We start from the raw sequence: 20,984 nt of genomic DNA, 5'->3' as shown, positions 1-20,984 counted from the left end.
ACAACCAGGTATGGTGAAGATAAGGTACTTTTGAAAAAAATGAATCAAATAAAATAAGATAAATAAATGAAAAACATTTTCTTGAATAAAAAAGAAAGTAAAACAATATAAAAACAGTTACATAGAAACTAGTAATGAATGAAAATTTGTAAAATGAAGTGTTAAAGGTTAGTACTATTAGTGGAGCAGCAGCACGCACAATCATGTGTGCTTACGGACTGTATCCCTTGCAGACTGTATTGATATATATTGATATATAATGTAGGAAGCAGAATATTAATAACAGAAAGAAACAACCCTTTTGTGTGAATGAGTGTAAATGGGGGAGGGAGCTTTTTTGGCTTGGTGCACTAATTGTAAGTGTATCTTGTGTTTTTTATGTGGATTTAATAAAACAAACAAACAAACAAAAAACGATACTGATAATAAAAAAAACGATACCGATAATTTCCGATATTACATTTTAACGCATTTACCGGCCGATAATATCGGCAGACCGATATTATCGGACATCTCTAAACATCATTAGTAATTTTTCCTGATTAAGATTAATTTTAGAATTTTGATGACATGTTTTAAATAGGTTAAAATCCAATCTACAATTTTTGTTAGAATATATAACAAATTGGACCAAGCTATATTTCTAACAAACACAAATCATTATTTCTTCTAGATTTTTCAGAACAAACATTTTAAAAGAAATTCAAAAGACTTTGAAATAAGATTCAAATTTGATTCTACAGATTTTCTAGAATCATTTTTTTGAATTTTAATCATAATAAGTTTGAAGAAATATTTCACAAATATTCTTCGTCGAAAAAACAGAAGCTAAAATGAAGAATTACATTAAAATAGATTTATTATTATTTACAATAAAAATAAAAAAATTACTTGAACATTGATTTAAATTGTCAGGAAAGAAGAGGAAGGAATTTAAAAGGTAAAAAGGTATATGTGTTTAAAAATCCTAAAATCATTTTTAAGGTTGTATTTTTTCTCTAAAATTGTCTTTCTGAAAGTTATAAGAAGCAAAGTAAAAAAATTAATGAATTTATTTAAACAAGTGAAGACCAAGTCTTTAAAATATTTTCTTGGATTTTCAAATTCTATTCGAGTTTTGTCTCTCTTAGAATTAAAAATGTCGGGCAAAGCGAGACCAGCTTGCTAGTAAATAAATACAATTTAAAAAATAGAGGCAGCTCACTGGTAAGTGCTGCTATTTGAGCTATTTTTAGAACAGGCCAGCGGGCTACTCATCTGGTCCTTACGGGCTACCTGGTGCCCGCGGGCACCGCGTTGGTGACCCCTGATTTTAGTAACGGCACAGGGTGAACTTTTCGTAGGTAGTGAAAGCTGCCAAAAGTTGTACAGTTTGACATTCAACTAAAATGTTCTGTAAAAGTCAATAAAAACTTGGGAGTGCACATTGTCATGCATTCATGCACAAAGTGAAATGTAAGTAAGATGAAATATGTCAAATAAGGGTGATATTTGCTTATTTTCTGTCTAAAAAGATCATTCTTCTCACTAAGCAGATTTGATGTTAGAGTGTTTTACTTGTTTTAAGTGTTTTGGTCCTAAATGATGTCAGTAAGATATTACAGCTTGTTGCTGAGATGTGATGACCTATATTGAGTCAAACATGCTTGAAACTAGAATATCAACTGTTGTGTCATCAACACTCACAAGTAGAAAAGTACTTTTTTTAAAGTCATCATTTCTTATTTCAAGCATGAAATAAAAAATATATTTACAAATATTTTTTCAACATATTGAGAAAAAAGGTCTCTTTTTTCTACCAAGAAAAGTGCACTTGTTATTAGTGAGAATATACTTATTTTAAGCTATTTTTGGCTTCATTGAGGTTAGCTAATTTTACTTGTTTTGGAAAGTCTTGACAAGCCAAATTTTCTTGTTCTATTGGCAGATAATTTTGCTTAGTTCAAATAAAATACCCCTCATTTTTATTTATTTTTTTCTTGTTTTGAACAGGAGTCGGCAACCCAAAATGTTGAAAGAGCCATATTGGACCAAAAATACAAAAAAAAATCTGTCTGGAGCTGCAAAAAATTAAAAGCCTATACACACATATATACACTACCGTTCAAAAGTTTGGAGTCACCCAAACAATTTAGTGGAATAGCCTTCATTTCTAAGAACAAGAATAGACTGTCGAGTTTCAGATGAAAGTTCTCTTTTTCTGGCCATTTTGAGCGTTTAATTGACCCCACAAATGTGATGCTCCAGAAACTCAATCTGCTCCAAGGAAGGTCAGTTTTGTAGCTTCTGTAACGAGCTAAAGTGTTTTCAGATGTGTGAACATGATTGCACAAGGGTTTTCTAATCATCAATTAGCCTTCTGAGCCAATGAGCAAACACATTGTACCATTAGAACACTGGAGTGATAGTTGCTGGAAATGGGCCTCTATACACCTATGTAGATATTGCACCAAAAAGCAGACATTTGCAGCTAGAATAGTCATTTACCACATTAGCAATGTATAGAGTGTATTTCTGTAAAGTTAAGACTAGTTTAAAGTTATCTTCATTGAAAAGTACAGTGCTTTTCCTTCAAAAATAAGGACATTTACATGTGACCCCAAACTTTTGAGGATTTATCGGCTGATATTATTGGCAGCCCGATAGTATCGGACATCTTTAGTTAGTACCCACGTCTGCAGTTAACAAATGAATCCAACAATTAAATGTCCTGGCTATAATTACAGCATTTATTGATTCATTGGAAAAGTAACAATGTAGTGTGGACAATTCCTCAAAGAACATGTTGTTGTATTCCAGTGATAGTAGTCTACCATCTTCATGGAGTGTTGTCTTTACTTGAGGAGTTTGACTTTATTTTCCTTGTATTCTACAGTGGCTACACTGCAAAAAGTCAGTGTTCAAAATCAAGAAGAAAAAAAATACTAAAATTACGGGGATTTTATTAGAACTAAGCAAAATTATCTGCCAATTTGGCTTGTCAAGACTTTCCAAAACAAGTCAAATTAAAGCTGCAAGCAGCGTTGGTCGGGTCCGCTTTTTGGCAGGTGCTAGTCCTAGGTGTCCCGATACTTTTGTCCAGTGGTAGTCCTTGCAATGATGCAAAAGAGAATGGATTTGTAATCCTGTGTTGGTTTTACATAAAAGTTTCAATGTCACTAGTCAATATCACAGTCACTTCCTATTTGTAGTTGTAGACTGGGGTCCGCGCTTTGAACCTCATCCACAAATCTTTCATCCTCGCTCAAATTAATGGGGAAATCGTCGCTTTCTCGGTCCAAATCGCTCTCGCTGCTGGTGGCCACGATTGTAAACAATGTGCAGATGTGAGGAGCTCCACAACCGGTGACGTCACGCTACTTCCGCTACAGGCAAGGCTTCTTTTATCAGCGACCAAAAGTTGCAACTTTATCGTCGATGTTCTCTACTAAATCCTTTCAGCAAAAATATGGCAATATTGCGAAATGGTCAAGTATGACACATAGAATGGATCTGCTATCCCCGTTTAAATAAGAACATTTCATTTCAGTAGGCCTTTAAAACAAGTAAACTACTAACATCAAATCTGCTTAGTGAGAAGAATGATCTTATCAGACAGAAAATAAGCAAATATCACCCTTATTTGATATATTTCATCTGACTTACGTTTCACTTTTTGCAGTGTAAAACTACCTGCATGTTTAAAGGCCTACTGAAAGCCACTACTAGCGACCACGCAGTCTGATAGTTTATATATCAATGATGACATCTTAACATTGCAACACATGCCAATACAGCCGGGTTAACTTATAAAGTGACTTTTAAAACTTCCCGGGAAATATCCGGCTGAAACGTCGCGGTATGATGACGTATGCGCGTGACGAAGTCCGAGTAACGGAAGTTATGGTACCCCGTAGAATCCTATACAAAAAGCTCTGTTTTCATTTCATAATTCCACAGTATTCTGGACATCTTTTGCAATTTGTTTAATGAACAATGAAGGCTGCAAAGAAGACAGTTGTAGGTGGGATCAGTGTATTAGCAGCGGACTACAGCAACACAACCAGGAGGACTTTGTTGGAGCGCTAGCCGCGCTATCCGCGCTAGCCGCCGACCTCACCTTGACTTCCTACGTCTCCGGGCCGCCAAACGCATCGGGTGAAGTCCTTCGTCCTTCTGCCGATCGCTGGAACGCAGGTGAGCACGGGTGTTGATGAGTAGATGAGGGCTGGCTGGCGTAGGTGGAGAGCTAATGTTTTTAGCATAGCTCTGTGCAGTCTGGTTGCTAAGTTAGCTTCAATGGCGTCGTTAGCACAGCATTGTTAACCTTCGCCAGCCTGGAAAGCATTAACCGTGTATTTAAATGTCCACGGTTTAATAGTATTGTTGATTTTCTATCTATACTTCCAGTCAGGGGTTTATTTCTTTTGTTTCTATATGCAGTTAAAGCAAGATGCTATCACGTTAGCTCGTAGCTAAAGCATTTCGCCGATGTATTGTCGTGGAGATAAAAGGCACTGAATGTCCATTTCGCGTGCTCGACTCTCATTTTCAAGAGGATATAGTATCCCAGGTGGTTTAAAATACAAATCCGTGATCCACAATAGAAAAAGGAGAGTGTGGAATCCAATGAGCCAGCTTGTACCTAAGTTACGGTACAATTGTGAGGAATACTAGCTCCTGTGACGTCACGCTACTTCCGGTACAGGCAAGGCTCTTTTTTTTTATCAGCGAGCTAAAGTTGCGAACTTTATCGTCGATTTTCTCTACTAAATCTTTTCAGCAAAAATATGGCAATATCGCGAAATGATCAAGTATGACACATAGAATGGATCTGCTATTCCCGTTTAAATAAATAAAAATCATTTCAGTAGGCCACTTCCACCATACAATTCATTTGACGTTACGTTCCAATTTGGCCATGGAGCAAATGGACGGTGTTGAAGTTGACTTGGTGTACGATGCTCGTGCAGACATCTTGGCACGCACTGCGGACTCAGCCCCGGCCGGGATTAATCATGTTTCTGCAAGCATGCAAAATGCTTTGCGATTTGGGACCAACACTGCCATTCATAAATCAAAATTTCCCCCATTTGAAAAAGAAGAAATATCGGCGTATCATTTTTGTCTGTGAGTCCCAAAGATACAAAGGTTATGAACTGTGTGGCGAACATGCGGGGTCTTACATTTTAAAAAAAAGCACACTACTGTTAGATATGCATTTTTTTTTTGCCATACTTTGAACTATTAAATAAGATGTGTGCAGAGGAGCATTGTTTCCAAAGTTGCTCTCCATGGGTCTAATGGTGATGCCAATTTTCCTAATTGTGATTGATTGATTGGTCAGAGAGGAAGACCTTCTTCCCTTGCATACTTCGCCTATTGTTTCATTCAGTATCCCATTTCTACTGGGACAACTGATTAATGATGCCTTACAAACCCATTCATCCATCCATTTTCTACTGCTTGTCCCTTACAGGGTCACGGGGGGTGCTGGAGACTATCTCAGCTGCATTCGGGCGGAAGGCGGGCTACACCCTGGACAAGTCGCCACCTCATCGCAGGGCCAACACAGACAGACAGACAACATTCACACACTAGGGACCATTTAGTGTTGCCAATCAACCTATCCCCAGGTGCATGTCTTTGGAGGTGGGAGGGGCCTATCCCCAGGTGCATGTCTTTGGAGGTGGGAGGGGCCTATCCCCAGGTGCATGTCTTTGGAGGTGGGAGGGGCCTATCCCCAGGTGCATGTCTTTGGAGGTGAGAGGAACCCACGCAGTCACGGGGGAGAACATGCAAACTCCACACAGAAAGATCCCGAGCCCGGGATTGAACTCAGGACCTTTGTATTGTGAGGCACATGCACTAACCCCTGTTCTACCGTGCTGCCCACCGAAGTGAATTTACCATTAATTTAATAATATTCCTCACATTTGGTCGTCGTCTTTCTTAAATGGCAACAACTACAAGTGCACTGCACAAAGTGAAATGCAAGTAAGATGAAATATGTCAAATAAGGGTGATATTTGCTTATTTTCTGTCTGATAAGATCATTCTTCTCACTAAGCAGATTTGATGTTAGAGTGTTTTACTTGTTTTGGTCCTAAATGATGTCAGTAAGATATTACAGCTTGTTGCTGAGATGTTATGAGCTATATTGAGTCAAACATGCTTGAAACTAGAATATCAACTGTTGTGTCATCAACACTTACAAGTATAAAACTACTTTTTTAAAGTCATCATTTCTTATTTCAAGCATGAAATAAAATCATGACTTTAACACAATTGTGTCTCAATTAAAACAGATGACAGCCAAATGGACTTTGCTGTTTTATTTTCAATAAAACAGTAGAAAATATGTACTCATATAGTAGTACACTTGTTATTAGTGAGAAAGTACCGTATTTTTCGGACTATAAGTCACTCCGGAGTATAAGTCGCACCGGCCGAAAATGCATAATAAAGAAGGAAAAAAACATATACATATAAGTCGCATTTTTTGGGGAAATGTATTTGATAAAATCAAAGAATAGACATTTGAAAGGCAATTTAAAATAAATAAAGAATAGTGAACAACAGGCTGAATAAGTGTACGTTATATGAGGCATAAATAACCAACTGGTATGTTAACGTAACATATTATGGTAAGAGTCATTCAAATAACTATAACATATAGAACATGCTATACGTTTACCAAACAATCTGTCACTCCTAATCGCTAAATCCCATGAAATCTTCTTCCTCTGTGTCGCTTCTAAACAACTCCGCCAACTCCAAAAGTAGACAATGCGCCGCTTCCTCTTCTATCGGTACGTCTAGTCTCTTACGTGAATGAGATAAATAATATTATTTGACATTTTACACAAATGTGTTAATCATTTCACACATAAGTCGCTCCTGAGTATAAGTCGCACCCCCGGCCAAACTATGAAAAAAACTGCGACTTATATACGGTACTTATTTTAAAGGCCTACTGAAAGCCACTACTAGCGACCACGCAGTCTGATAGTTTATATATCAATGATGACATCTTAACATTGCAACACATGCCAATACGGCCGGGTTAACTTATAAAGTGACATTTTAAATTTCCCAGGAAATATCCGGCTGAAACATCGCGGTATGATGACGTTTGCGCGTGACGTCACGGATTGAAGCAGACATTTTGGAACAGCACGGTGGCCAGCTTAAGTCGTCTGTTTTCACCATATAATTCCACAGTATTCTGGACATCTGTGTTGGTGAATCTTTTGCAATTTGTTCAAAGAACAATGAAGACTGCAAAGAAGAAAGTTGTAGGTGGGATCGGTGTATTAGCGGTTGGCTGCAGCAACACAACCAGGAGGACTTTGACTTGGATAGCAGACGCGCTATCCGACGCTAGCCGACGCTAGCCGCCGACCGCATCGATGATCGGGCAAAGTCCTTCGTTGCGCCGTCGATCGCTGGAACGCAGGTGAGCACGGGTGTTGATGAGCAGATGAGGGCTGGTGTAGGTGGATAGCTAATGTTTTTAGCATAGCTCTGTTGAGGTCCCGTAGCTAAGTTAGCTTCAATGGCGTCGTTAGCAACAGCATTGCTAGGCTTCGCCAGGCGGCACAGTATTAACCGTGTGGTTACATGTCCATGGTTTGGTTCGGTGTCTCCTGATAGTAGAAGTAAAAGTAGTATTGTTGATCTGCTGTCTATCCTTCCAGTCAGGGGTTTATTTCTTGTTTCTATCTGCAGTTAAGCACGATGCTATTAATGGGGTAATCATCGCTTTCTCGGTCCGAATCGCTCTTGCTGCTGGTGTAAACAATGGGGAAATGTGAGGAGCCTTTCAACCTGTGACGTCACGCTACTTCCGGTACAGGCAAGGCTCTTTTTTTATTAGCGACCAAAAGTTGCGAACTTTATCGTCAATATTCTCTACTAAATCCTTTCAGCAAAAATATGGCAATATCGCGAAATGATCAAGTATGACACATAGAATGGATCTGCTATCCCCGTTTAAATAAGAACATTTCATTTCAGTAGGCCTTTAAAAGTATTTTTGGGTTCATTGAGGTTAGCAAATTTTACTTGTTTTGGAAAGTCTTGACAAGCCAAATTTTCTTGTTGTATCGGCAGATAATTTTGCTTAGTTCAAATAAAATACCCCTCATTTTTGTATTTTTTTATTTCTTGTTTTTGAACACTGACTTCTTGCAGTGTGCTGTACATTCACACGTGTAACTATCATCTAAACCTGTGATTGACGTAGGTGTAACCCTCCTTCCGCCCAAAGCTAGCTGGGTGAGGCTCCAGCTTACGTGAAGCCAACAGGCTAAGTGGTAATTAAAATGACACAAAAACAATGATAAAATCACATTTCAACAAATACAGGCATTCTATCTTGGTAATGCAGTGTCCCTAATAGATGCCTGGTACTCTCTGCCGTTGAGAGTAAATAAACCCTGTCAATGACTAATGTTTTCATAGCTCTTAATATGTACCTGTGTTGGCATTTAGAAAGGTGAGCCTTTGTTTAAAACGAGGCACGGCCAGCCCAAAACTGTCAGCGACGCCACTGATGCACTTCTCCTGATGTACGACTCCTGTTCTTGTTTTTGAACACTGACCTGGTATTTGAAATGTGAAATATTTAAATAGGCAGTCATACGTTTGGACAATTTAAGCTATAGAATAAAAGCTTGTGTCTGTCAATATTCCACCTCATTGTACAAACGTGATTGCAACACAGGGTTTACATGTTTTCATAAAATATTTATATTTGGATCATTATGTTGAATTTTTTCAAAATAATGGCCCGTACAGCGTTTGACACCGCTTGAACAATGTAATGGAGGACTCTAGTTGGACTATCCACATGTGACTTTTACACAATGCTGCCATTTAGTGGCCAACACTGCAATAGCAGGCAAGATGTGTCATTTCTAACATCTGCAACAATGTTTCGAGTCGTCGTCAATCCAAAATGATGTGGGCCATCAGTGTTTTACCTCCACTATTACTCCATGTCCAAGTCCTGCTCGTCTATCACAGTCTCTCTTTTAAACCAGGGCAGAGGCAAGGTCACGTAGGGGTCATAGGACCAGCGGGGATAAACTCTCTTGTACAAGTTCATCAGAACGCTGTCTTGGGAGCGCAGCTGACTGTCAAAAACACACTTCATGTGGCCGTGAGTTCCTAGGACAGAACAACACAGGATGAACATATTTCTATTGTCAATTTCTTCTCGGACGCTAAACTTTTCCTCACCTAGAGCTTCCTTGATGTGACCTCTCCGACCCCACTTAGTCCGCAGCTCTACAGGCTTGAACCACATGATGTCATCTGTACCAAACAGGGAGGAATGCATTCACGACAGTTGGAGCTGGAAGGCCAGACATGATTAATAGCTTTATATATAAAATTTTAAAATAATGCTCACCCCTGTTAAAAAACATGTAACGGACGACAGCAGAGCGCCGGTTAATTTTGAACGGGTGTCCGCTCAGCACAATCCTTTTAAGAGTAATACGCCGAGGGTCACAACTGAGAAGACTGCCCGTCGCCACCAAGTCCTGGACGCCTGCAGGCACACAAACACACATGGCTTTCAAAAAGGACTATTATGGCTACAGTTCAAAAATAACTACTATTTAAGGCTGCAGCTAACAATTATTTTTCTATCGATTAATCTATAGATTATTTTTTCGATTAATCGGTTAATCTATAGATTATTTTTTCCGATTTATCTATAGATTATTTTTCCTTTTACCGATTATTTTTTTATTCAAAATGAAGGTGAAAAAATAAATGTAGGCCCGTTTTTTCAAAAGGCATGGCTTTTATTTACAAAAAAAAAAGAAGTATGGCCACTCAGTCAACATTGACAACAACATGACTAAATATTCTGTAACAATGTAAACATTTAAAACTTTTAACATTTAACAAAATTAAAAGTAGCTTATTTGCTTTTTAATGTGCAAATATAAAAGTAAACATCCAGTGCAAATCTTAATATTCTGCAATAGTATAGGCATTTCAAAAGTAAAAGTATTGCTTATTTTGCTTTAAAATGTGCAAAAATAAAGATAAACATCCAATACAAAAAAGTGTAAAACGAAATATTCTGTAACAACAGCGTAAACATTTAGACAAAAGTGAAAGTATTGCTTATTTGCTAAAATGTGCAAAAATAAAGATAAACATCCAATACAAAAAAGTGCCAATCTAAATATTCTGGAGCACTGTAAACATTAAGTATTGCTTTTAAAATGTGCAAAATAAACATCCAGTCCAACACAGTACACAATAACCAATTCTACTCATTCCAGTGAGTGACTAACAGTTGTAATGAAGAAAGGTTAGCATGTCTACATGCTCTGCTTCTTTTCTTGTTTACAATATTCCCAGCAGCTGAAAATAGGCGCTCAGAAGGGGTCGGTGTGGCTGGAACTGAGAGCTAATTAGCCTTCACCTCAAACCAGGACTGCGAGTGAGCTGAGCTGCAGTTTAAGTTTCTAGAAGGTCAACGGGCTCACAGTGATGTTACTAGTAGTTGACTGGAAGGTGTTTATTATCATTTGGGGAGAGTCCGCTGCCTGATGCTCACCTGCTAAACACCTATCTTCTCCACGCTGAAGCGCTGACTACATGCGCTCTGAATACGCACTGCTGATTGGCTGGTAATGCTTCGTGTGTACCAATCAGATGGTTGTGTGGGTGGGACAATGCTGCGTGCTGAGACAGAGGCAGGAGCGAACAGCTTGTTAAGACTTTAGCAGCTAAAGTTAGCTTTAGCTTAGAAACTCGTTCGGTACACCCCCGTACCGAACCGAAAGCCCCGTACCGAAACGGTTCAATACAAAACACGTACCGTTACACCCCTAGCAGATACAAATGACTCATTCATGTTTTTGTGTAATGATGACAACGTATGCTCACGCGGACGATTGACTAGTTGATGGTTTTCTTTTCAAATGTTCGTTCATAGCCGTTGTGCTGCTATGATAGGCCATTTACGCTCGACACAGTGTGCATACAACAACATTATTAGGCCTTTTATTGAAATACTTCCACACTTTTGACCACTTTTGGCGTGCTTTTTCCCCCTCGCTCGCACCGCTCGCATCGTCTTCTTTGATCGTCTGCTTTGCGCTTCGCCATGACGGTAGTGTGACGTCATTATGCGACGCGTCGACGCACAAAAACAGCGTCGACGTATTTACGTAACCGATGACGTCGACTACGTCGACGCGTCGTTTCAGCCTTACTACTATTACTACAAGGTGTAACCATTTGAATAAAGTTGTAGTACCTCAACCTAAAGTGCCCCAACTTCATTGCAAAAAGTGAAATGTAAGTAAGATGAAATATGTCAAATAAGGGTGATATTTGCTTATTTTCTGTCTGATAAGATCATTGTTCTCACTACGCAGATTTGATGTTAGAGTGTTTTACTTGTTTTAAGTGTTTTGGTCCTAAATGATGTCAGTAAGATATTACAGCTTGTTGCTGAGATGTTATGACCTATATTGAGTCAAACATGCTTGAAACTAGAATATCAACTGTTGTGTCATCAACACTCACAAGTATAAAACTACTTTTTTAAAGTCATCATTTCTTATTTCAAGCATGAAATAAAAAAATCATGACTTTGACACAATTGTGTCTCATAATTAAAACAGATGACAGCCAAATGGACTTTGCTGTTTTATTTCCAATTAAACAAGAGAAAACAGGTACTCATATAGTAGTACAGTTGGCACAGTACAGTAAAATGACAGTTCATATTTAAACATTTAAAGGCCTACTGAAAGCCACTACTAGCGACCACGCAGTCTGATAGTTTATATATCAATGATGAAATCTTAACATTGCAACACATGCCAATACGGCCAGGTTAACTTATAAAGTGACATTTTAAACTTCCCGGGAAACTTCCGCTTGAAAACGTCGCGGTATGATGACGTATGCGCGTGACGTCACGAGGTCAAGGGAAGTGTTTGGACCCAATTCAAATAGCTCTGTTTTCTTCGACAAAATTCCACAGTATTCTGGACATCTGTGTTGGTGAATCTTTTGCAATTTGTTTAATGAACAATGGAGACTGCAAAGAAGAAAGTTGTAGGTGGGATCGGTGGAGCGGCGGACTACAGCAACACCAACACCAGGAGGTTGTGTTGTGTTTTGAGCAGGATAGCAGACGCACTACAGTGAGTAAGCCCGCCACCGCATCTAAGTTAGCTTCTGTTTTTTTAGCTTCGCCAAGCTGAATATTATTAATCGTGTATTTACATGTCCATGGTTTAATAGCATTGTTGATCTTCTGTCTATCCATCCAGTCAGGGTTTTTTTTAATTTAGTTTCTATCTGCATTTGAGACTGATGCTATCATGTTGGCTACGTAGCTAGGTTAGCTTCTATTTTTTTTTAGCTTCGCAAAGCTGAATATTATTAATCGTGTATTTACATGTTCATGGTTTAATAGTATTTTTGATCTTCTGTCTATCCATCCAGTCAGGATTTTTTTTTATTTAGTTTCTATCTGCATTTGAGACTGATGCTATCACGTTGGCTACGTAGCTAGGTTAGCTTCTATTTTCTTAGCTTCGCCAAGCTGAATATTATTAATCGTGTATTTACATGTTCATGGTTTAATAGTATTTTTGATCTTCTGTCTATCCATCCAGTTAGGGTTTTTTTTTATTGAGTTTCTATCTGCATTTGAGACTGCTATGCTATCACGTGGGCTACGTTGCTAGGTTAGCTTCTATTTTTTTAGCTTCGCAAAGCTGAATATTATTAATCGTGTATTTACATGTTCAGTTACTGTGAATGTCCATTTCGCGTTCTCGACTCTCATTTTCAAGAGGATATAGTATCCCAGGTGGTTTAAAATACAAATCCGTGATCCACAATAGAAAAAGGAGAGTGTGGAATCCAATGAGCCAGCTTGTACCTAAGTTACGGTCAGAGCGAAAAAAGATACGTCCTGCACTGCACTCTAGTCCTTCACTGTAACGTTCCTCATCTACGAATCTTTCATCCTCGCTCAAATTAATGGGGTAATCATCACTTTCTCGGTCCAAATCTCTCTCGCTCCATTGTAAACAACGGGGAATTGTGAGGAATACTAGCTCCTGTGACGTCACGCTACTTCCGGTACAGGCAAGGCTTTTTTATCAGCGAGCAAAAGTTGCGAACTTTATCGTCGATTTTCTCTACTAAATCCTTTCAGCAAAAATATGGCAATATCGCGAAATGATCAAGTATGACACATAGAATGGATCTGCTATCCCCGTTTAAATAAAAAAAATTCATTTCAGTAGGCCTTTAACATTTCTAACAATTTTGAACAGAAATAGTTCATGCACATTCAGGTAAATTCCTCAAAATTACAATTAAAAAATGTTTGGCCGGGCTGTATATATGCACACTAATTGACTGAAAGAGTACGCACTTGGTTCTATGATGTCATGTTATCCATGGAAAAATGCATTTTTAGACAATATAATTTGCCTGAGCGGCTAGGAGACCCCGAGAGTAACAAGCGCTTGCCTTGTTGCCTTTCCATTAAGAACAATAAAGTACTTTTTAGTATAAGTTTGCTGGTTTCAAGAAATGTAATGCCGAGCGCATATCATTATGTCAAGATAATGGCACTAGCATTTACTTCATTTAAGAATATTTTTCAACATATTGAGCAAAAAGGTCTCTTATTTGTTTTTCTACAAAGAAAAGTGCACTTGTTATTAGTGAGAATATACTTATTTTAAAGGTATTTTTGGCTTCATTGAAGTTAGCTAATTTTACTTGTTTTGGAAAGTCTTGACAAGCCAAATGTTCTTGTTCAATTTTGCTTAATTCAAGTAAAATACTCCTCTTGTTTTTGATCACTGACTTTTTGCAGTGTAGTCTTTGGTATGACTCGGCGGGGGTTTGAACTCACAACCTACCCATCTCAGGGTGGACACTCCAACCACTAGGCCACTGAGCAGGACTTCTACCAAGGACTATTATGGCTACAGTTAAAAAAAAATAACAACTATTACTACAAGGTGTAACCATTTGAATAAAGTTGTAGTACCTCAACCTAAAAGTGCCCCAACTTAAGTGTTTTGAGTTAAGAGCGGTTTCTCAACAACCATCTTTTCCGGACCATAGGGCCCTTCAGATTATAAGGCGCACTGCTGATGAGCGGGTCTATTCATGTCTATTTACATACAAAAGGCGCACCGGATTATAAGACGCATTAAAAGAGTCATATTATGATTTTTGTTCTTTCTAAATGTAAAAGACTTCCTTGTAGGGCTGGGCGATACATGGAATATACTCAATATATCGCGGGTTTGTCTCTGTGCGATATAGAAAATGACTATATGGTGATATTGGAGTATACGTTCTCATGCAGTTGCTTTTAGCTGCAGGCTCTTCTCACTCTTTCTTGTCTCTCCTTCTCACAGAGACATAAAACAAGCGCACCTTCTTACATACGTCACATACTGTCGCGCGTGCAACGGCATACGCCCTCACCAAGCAGAGAGGTAGCGGCATGGTAACGTTAGCTGTGATGCTAGCGGAGTGGTAATACGAGAGAAAGAAGGTGCGAATCTGGTAACAAATGAAGGAAGAATTAATTCCCAAGAAAAACAGCAGGGGGTCCATCGTCTGGTGGTGGTTTGGCTTCAAGCGGGAAGATGTTGAACAGACAACCGTAATATGTCAAGTATGCGGCAAAAGCGTTAGCACCACTGCTAATTTGTAGCATCATTTGAAAAGTCGCCCGCTAGAGAATGAAGAGTGCTTGAAACTCCGCATGTCAACATCTCCGTTCGGTGCCACACCCACAAAATGCCCAAGCAACCATTTCCACCAATTCCTATTATGCAGCTCATTTTTATTTGACACTTATTGAAATATCTTGTGTGACATCATGCACAAAAGTGCACTTTATTTGTTTTTAACTATTGTAGTGGCGTTCTGTACAAAAAGTGCACTTTAATTGAGTGTTGTTTTGATATGTCATCTTAGTGACATCATGCACAAAAGTGCACTAATAGCTCGTTTTAAAATGTCTCTGACAATCTTGCACTTTCTGTTTTGGAAATGACATGGCGACAAATAAAGTGAGTTTCGTACAAGTAACTTTATCACTGGAGGACGAGGAATAGCTAAACATGCTTCACTACACACCGTAGGAAGATACAATAGCTCACCACCGTCACAATGTAAACAAACACCATGGGTGGATCTACACCTGACATCCACTGGAATTATACCAAGTACAGGAGCGTATCTAGTCGATACTACATCAATATTCTTTAAGCATCACAAAATCTTTTTCGTTTAATTTTTAATTTATATTATGTTTATAAACTCAGTAAATACGTCCCTGGACACATGAGGACTTTGAATATGACCAATGTATGATCCTGTAACTACTTGGTATCAGATCGATACCTAAATGTGTGGTATCATCCAAAACTAATGTCAAGTATCAAAGAAGAGAAGAATAAGTGATTATTACATTTGAACAGAAGTGTAGATAGAACATGTTCAAACAGAAAATAAGCAGATATTAACAGTAAATAAATAAGTAGATTAATAATTCATTTTTACAGTTTGTTCTTTATAATGTGTACAAAATAATAGGCGTATAAATGACACAATATGTTACTGCAGAGTAATTAGGAGTCTTTGTTTGTTTACTTACTACTAAAAGACAAGTTGTCTAGTATGTTCACTATTTTATTTAAGGACTAAATTGCAATAATAAACATATGTTTCATGTACACTATGTTAAAATAAAGCCAATAATGACATTTTTTGTGGTCCCGTTTATTTAGAAAAGTATCAAAATACATTTGGGTACCGGTACCAAAATATTGGTATCGGGACAACCCTAGTTAGAACTATACGCTACTTTATATACAGCAGAATTGTGTAGTTATATTTATATGGTAATTATTATTCTGTGACTGTAAATTGTTCGCTTGTTTTCTTATTGATGCTTTTATTTTTTTCTGTAATTGTGTAGTTATAATTATATGCTTTTACTTGTAATTGTATTGAGTTTGTGGAGCCCAGGAAGACTAGTGGGTTGTTGTGGCAACCAGCTAATGGGGATCCTTAATCAAAATAAAAAAAATCAAATCAGAAGATGAATACCCCACAACAAGAGGATAGAGAAAAAGAAGAAACCTATTGACTAAGGCGCGGACTGCAATGGCAGACACCAACACATTTTCGTAAATTACCAGTATGCAGATCCCAAATTCACATCAGCATGTACCAATAGAGAAGAACCGTTGGTTTTGCATAATAGGTCGAAACAAAATGTCAGGTAATATGTCTCCTAATAGGTGTTATTGTGGGATCCTTATACACGCAGCGTTATAATACCCGTATGATGAAGCACAGTACGTCTGACTATGGTAGCTGTAATTCTCCGCGGCTTTGTAGCTTACCTAAGTCGTACTTCAACATGTTGACGGATTTTTGAGCGCCGTATGTAATCTTCTATATTTTCAATGAAACACTAAAGTTTTTCCTTTTCTGTGGTCCTAATGCTCCTTTCTCGATTATTAAAGACGACACTGCGACTTAGACGGGATTACTAAACTGCCACATTCCAAACCAAGAGATGACTGCTCGTCTCACCATCGTTCCTCTGCTTAAAGAGCAGGACTCCCGTGGGGGGGAAGGTGATAGGCGCGTACACAGACACCACCGTGGGGGCATCTGGGCGGAGGAAGCGCTCCATCTTGTGCTTGTCGGCTGGAGAGGAGAACATTTGTGTGCTTCACAGACTGTATTCCTTGCAGACTGTATTGTTATATAATGTAGGAAGCAGAATATTAATAACAGAAAGAAACAACCCTTTTGTGTGAATGAGTGTGAATGGGGGAGGGGCGGGTTTTTTTTGGGTTGGTGCACTAATTTTAAGTGTATCTTGTGTTTTTTATGTTGATTTAATAAAAAAATTTAAAAAAGTATTGAGCAAAGGCTGTGAATACTTATGTACTTGTTATTTCTTAGTTTTTATTATTAAATTAGCAAAACATTCTAAAAAAAATAAATTAAAAAAACGTTTTCACATTGTCATGATGGGGTATTATGTGTAGAATTTTGAGGACAAAAAGTATTGCATTCTGAGGCTGCAACATAACAAAATGTGGAAAAAGTAAAGCGCTGTGAATACTTTCTGGATGCAGTGTAGATGTAAATCGTCAAATACAGGCGCTGAAGCAGATTTTCTGCTGTGTAAATCCAGGCTAAATAAGACCTTACCTGAGGTGTGCTGAGAGAAGATGGGAGAGGCCCGAAACCTGCGAAAACCACAGTGGAACACCAGCTCTTCCTTTGATTTAATGGGCTCCGTGTTGCTGGGATGTCTCCTCACCAAAAGGTGCATTACGGACATCTGAGAAAGAAAGCAAAAAGTTGATTGAGTCATAAAAGATTACTTCAAGTGAGTCACAACCCTCAGCAGGTACACACCTTCTGCTCATGGGGGAGAAGGGAGACCAAAACTAGCGGTTTCCCCGCCTGCACGCTCTCCATGACAGAGTGTGGCACATCGACCACATGCAGCGTGACGTACCAGCCCACCTGTAACAAGACAATTGAACCACAACCACACCGTACTGCTTGCTGGAAACATGCCAATATTACCATGGCGCCCTCCTCCTCTTCAGCAGCCTCAGCCAGTACGCGGCGACGGGTGCGCTCAAAGTTCTGGAACTGGAAGATGCGTGAATAGTTGTAAGGTAGGTTCTCCATCGGATCCCAGGGGGAGGATCGGAAGCTTTTGAGGCCCCTGTAGCGCTGGAATCTGCAAGTGGGGGACAGAGGTTTAGAAAAAGCTCAAGCAAGTGGCGGTTCGAGCTTCAATGGCGCCCTGGGTGAGGTATTTGTTGTGGAACAATGAGTTTGAGTTTGAGTTTGAGTTTGAGTTTATTTCGAACATGCAAGCATACAACATGATACATCACAATTTCCAGTTTCTTTTCAACATGTTCGAAAAGGAGTAGGAAGAAGCAGAGCTTATTTAATCCTACCCCTTTTCTTTACATAACAGTTGCAAAACTTTTTGTTCACTTCCTGTTCACAATTTTTTCACAATAAACTCCATAAGTAATTACAATAAAAATAAATAAATAAATAATAGTAAGAATTTAATAATAATAATTGGTGAAGTAAGTCATATTTCATATGATGAGATAAGTAAGATTACTTTAAGAATGAATGAATGGATGGATGAAATAAATTGAGAATGTTTGTCATGGTTCTTCTTCATTGTACTTTGTAAACACTTTAAGTTTGAAGAGTTTCTTGAAGTGTATCATATTAGTACATTGTTTGATTGCTTTGCTTAATCCATTCCATAATTTAATTCCACATACTGATATACTGAAGGTCTTAAGTGTTGTACGTGCATACAAATGTTTTAAATTACGTTTTTCTCTAAGATTATATTTCTCCTCTTTTGTTGAGAAGAATTGTTGTATATTCTTGGGTAGCAGGTTATAGTTTGCTTTGTGCATAATTTTAGCTGTTTGCAAATTCACTATGTCGTGGAATTTCAGTATTTTTGATTCAATAAATAAAGGGTTTGTATGTTCTCTATATCCAACATTATGTATTATTCTAACTGATCTTTTTTGTAACACCGTTAATGAATGAAGTGTACTTTTGTAATTATTTCCCCATATTTCTACACAGTAGCTCAGATATGGTAACACTAGTGAGCAGTAGAGAATATGAAGGGATTTTTGGTCTAGAACATGTTTTGCTTTATTCATTATTGACGTGTTTCTTGCAACTTTATGTTGTATATTTTTTACGTGAGATTTCCAGTTCAATTTATCATCAATCATTATACCTAGAAATTTGGTTTCGTTTACTCTTTCAATTTCTATTCCGTCTATTTGTATTTGTGTTTGACTTTCTCTTCTACTATTACCAAATAGCATTATTTTAGTTTTACTAAGATTCAACGATAGTCTGTTTTTGTCAAACCATCTTTTTAATTTGTTAATTTCTTCTGTTATTATTTGTATTATCTCCTGTGTGTTCTCTCCTGAACAAAACGCTGTTGTATCATCCGCAAATAATACTAACTTTAAATCTTTTGTAACTTTACAAATGTCATTTATATAGAGATTGAATAATTTAGGTCCTAATATTGATCCCTGAGGTACACCACAGGATATATTTAGCGTTGTAGACGTGTGTTCGCCTAGCTTCACGTATTGTTTCCTGTTCGTTAGATAACTTCTTATCCAGTTTAAGACTAACCCTCTGATGCCATATCGTTCTAGTTTTTTGATTAAAATATTGTGATTAATTGTGTCAAAAGCTTTAGTTAGATCCATAAAAACCGCTGCTGCACATTTTTTACTATCTATTGCATTGGTAATTTCTTCCGTAATTTCAATTAAAGCCATTGAAGTTGAGACATTAGCTCTGTATCCATATTGGTTCTCTTCGAGTATTCTATTTTTATTCATGAAACTTTCTAATCTGTTATTGAACAGTTTTTCAATGATTTTAGAAAATTGTGGAAGTAGAGAAACAGGTCTATAATTTGTAAATTGATGTTTATCTCCAGTCTTATAAATTGGTGCAACTTTAGCTATTTTCATTTTGTTTGGAAATGTACCTGTTTGAAATGATAGATTACTAATATACATTAATGGTCCTGAGATCTCTTCAATAACCTTTTTTATCGTTTCCATATCAATTCCGTTACAATCAGTTGAAGTCTTAGATTTACATTTTTTCACGATTGTAACTATTTCCTCCTGTGTCACATTACTGAGGAACATGGAGTTGGGATTTGGCTCTATGGTGTCATTATAGTCCTCAATTGGAACTGGGTCTGGAATCCTTTCTTCCAATTTTGGTCCAATATTTACAAAATAATTATTGAAGCTTTCAACTACTTCCTTTATGTTGTCATTTTTTTTATTTTCATCTAAGAAGTATTGAGGGTAGTCCCTCTTAGTTCCCTTTTTAATAATGCTATTGAGGATGCCCCATGTTGCTCTCATATTATTTTTGTTCCTGTCCAATAATTCACTGTAATATTCTTTTCTACATGATCGTAGTATGTCTGTTAACTTGTTTTTATACTTTTTGTACTTAATTTCTGCCTCTATAGTTCTTTGTGCTATAAGTTCTCTATATAGTGTATTCTTCTTCTTACAAGCATTTTTTAATCCTTTTGTCATCCATGGTTGATTATTCTTTCTCTGCTTGTTACTGAGTTGTATCCATGGACAATGTTTGTCATAAAGTATTATGAACTTGTTTAAGAAATGTTCATATGCTTCATCAACCTCTTTTTCATTATACACATTGTCCCAATCTTGCTTTTGTAGCTCAATTTTGAAGGCAGTCATCCTCTTCTCTGTGCATAGTCTTCGAAATGTCCTTTTGTCTTCCATGTTCTTCTTGTAGTTTCCATCATATATTGTAAAAACTGGCAGATGATCACTAACGTCGCTTATAAGTAGACCACTTGTAGTGTTATTATCAAAATCATTGGTAAAAATATTATCAATAAGCGTGGCACAGTGTGCTGTGATTCTGCTTGGCTTTGTGATTTTAGGATATAGACTGATGCTGTACATTGTATCAATGAAGTCATCAATAGACTTTTGCTTGTTAGGGTTCAATAAGTCAATATTAAAGTCACCACATAAGAACATTATTCTTTGACCATTGTCCATGTAAGTAGCCTTGATCCATTCTTCAAATGTTTCTATACTTGACTTAGGTGATCTATATATACAACTGATGAATATGTTTTTGCTTTTTTCCTGACATATTTCAATGGTTATACATTCTAAGATATTATCAATGGCAAATGACATGTTTTTTACCACTTTGTAGTTCAGGTTCTTCATCACGTACACAGCTACTCCTCCTCCATTTTTGTTGGTTCTGTTGATGTAGTTTAGTTCATATCCCTCCAGATCAAAATCTATTCCTTTTTTATCATCAATCCATGTTTCTGTGACAGC

The 20,984-nt window shown here is 37.6% G+C and overlaps 1 protein-coding gene across 2 annotated transcripts in view; it reads right to left on the bottom strand.

Annotated features, from left to right (window-relative positions):
* Positions 1-8,085: 8,085 nt before the first annotated feature.
* tsr1 (TSR1 ribosome maturation factor) overlaps positions 8,086-20,984 on the bottom strand; it is a 39,464-nt gene continuing 26,565 nt past the window's right edge. The window contains exons 9-15 of one of the 2 annotated variants that reach the window (XM_062059810.1): positions 17,629-17,788; positions 17,455-17,565; positions 17,245-17,377; positions 16,615-16,731; positions 9,398-9,538; positions 9,226-9,300; positions 8,086-9,153 (exon numbers count right to left, since the gene is read on the bottom strand). In XM_062059810.1, the coding sequence (XP_061915794.1) occupies positions 8,975-9,153; positions 9,226-9,300; positions 9,398-9,538; positions 16,615-16,731; positions 17,245-17,377; positions 17,455-17,565; positions 17,629-17,788 (916 nt within the window). In that variant the 3' untranslated portion in view covers positions 8,086-8,974. The remainder of the gene's footprint in view (positions 9,154-9,225; positions 9,301-9,397; positions 9,539-16,614; positions 16,732-17,244; positions 17,378-17,454; positions 17,566-17,628; positions 17,789-20,984) is intronic. The other variant, XM_062059809.1, reaches the window with a different exon arrangement.

The sequence above is a fragment of the Entelurus aequoreus genome, linkage group LG10, assembly GCF_033978785.1.
Source record: "Entelurus aequoreus isolate RoL-2023_Sb linkage group LG10, RoL_Eaeq_v1.1, whole genome shotgun sequence".
Lineage (NCBI taxonomy): Eukaryota > Metazoa > Chordata > Actinopteri > Syngnathiformes > Syngnathidae > Entelurus > Entelurus aequoreus.
Note: the sequence above shows the minus strand (reverse complement) of the source record. Positions and strands in the feature narration are given on the sequence as shown.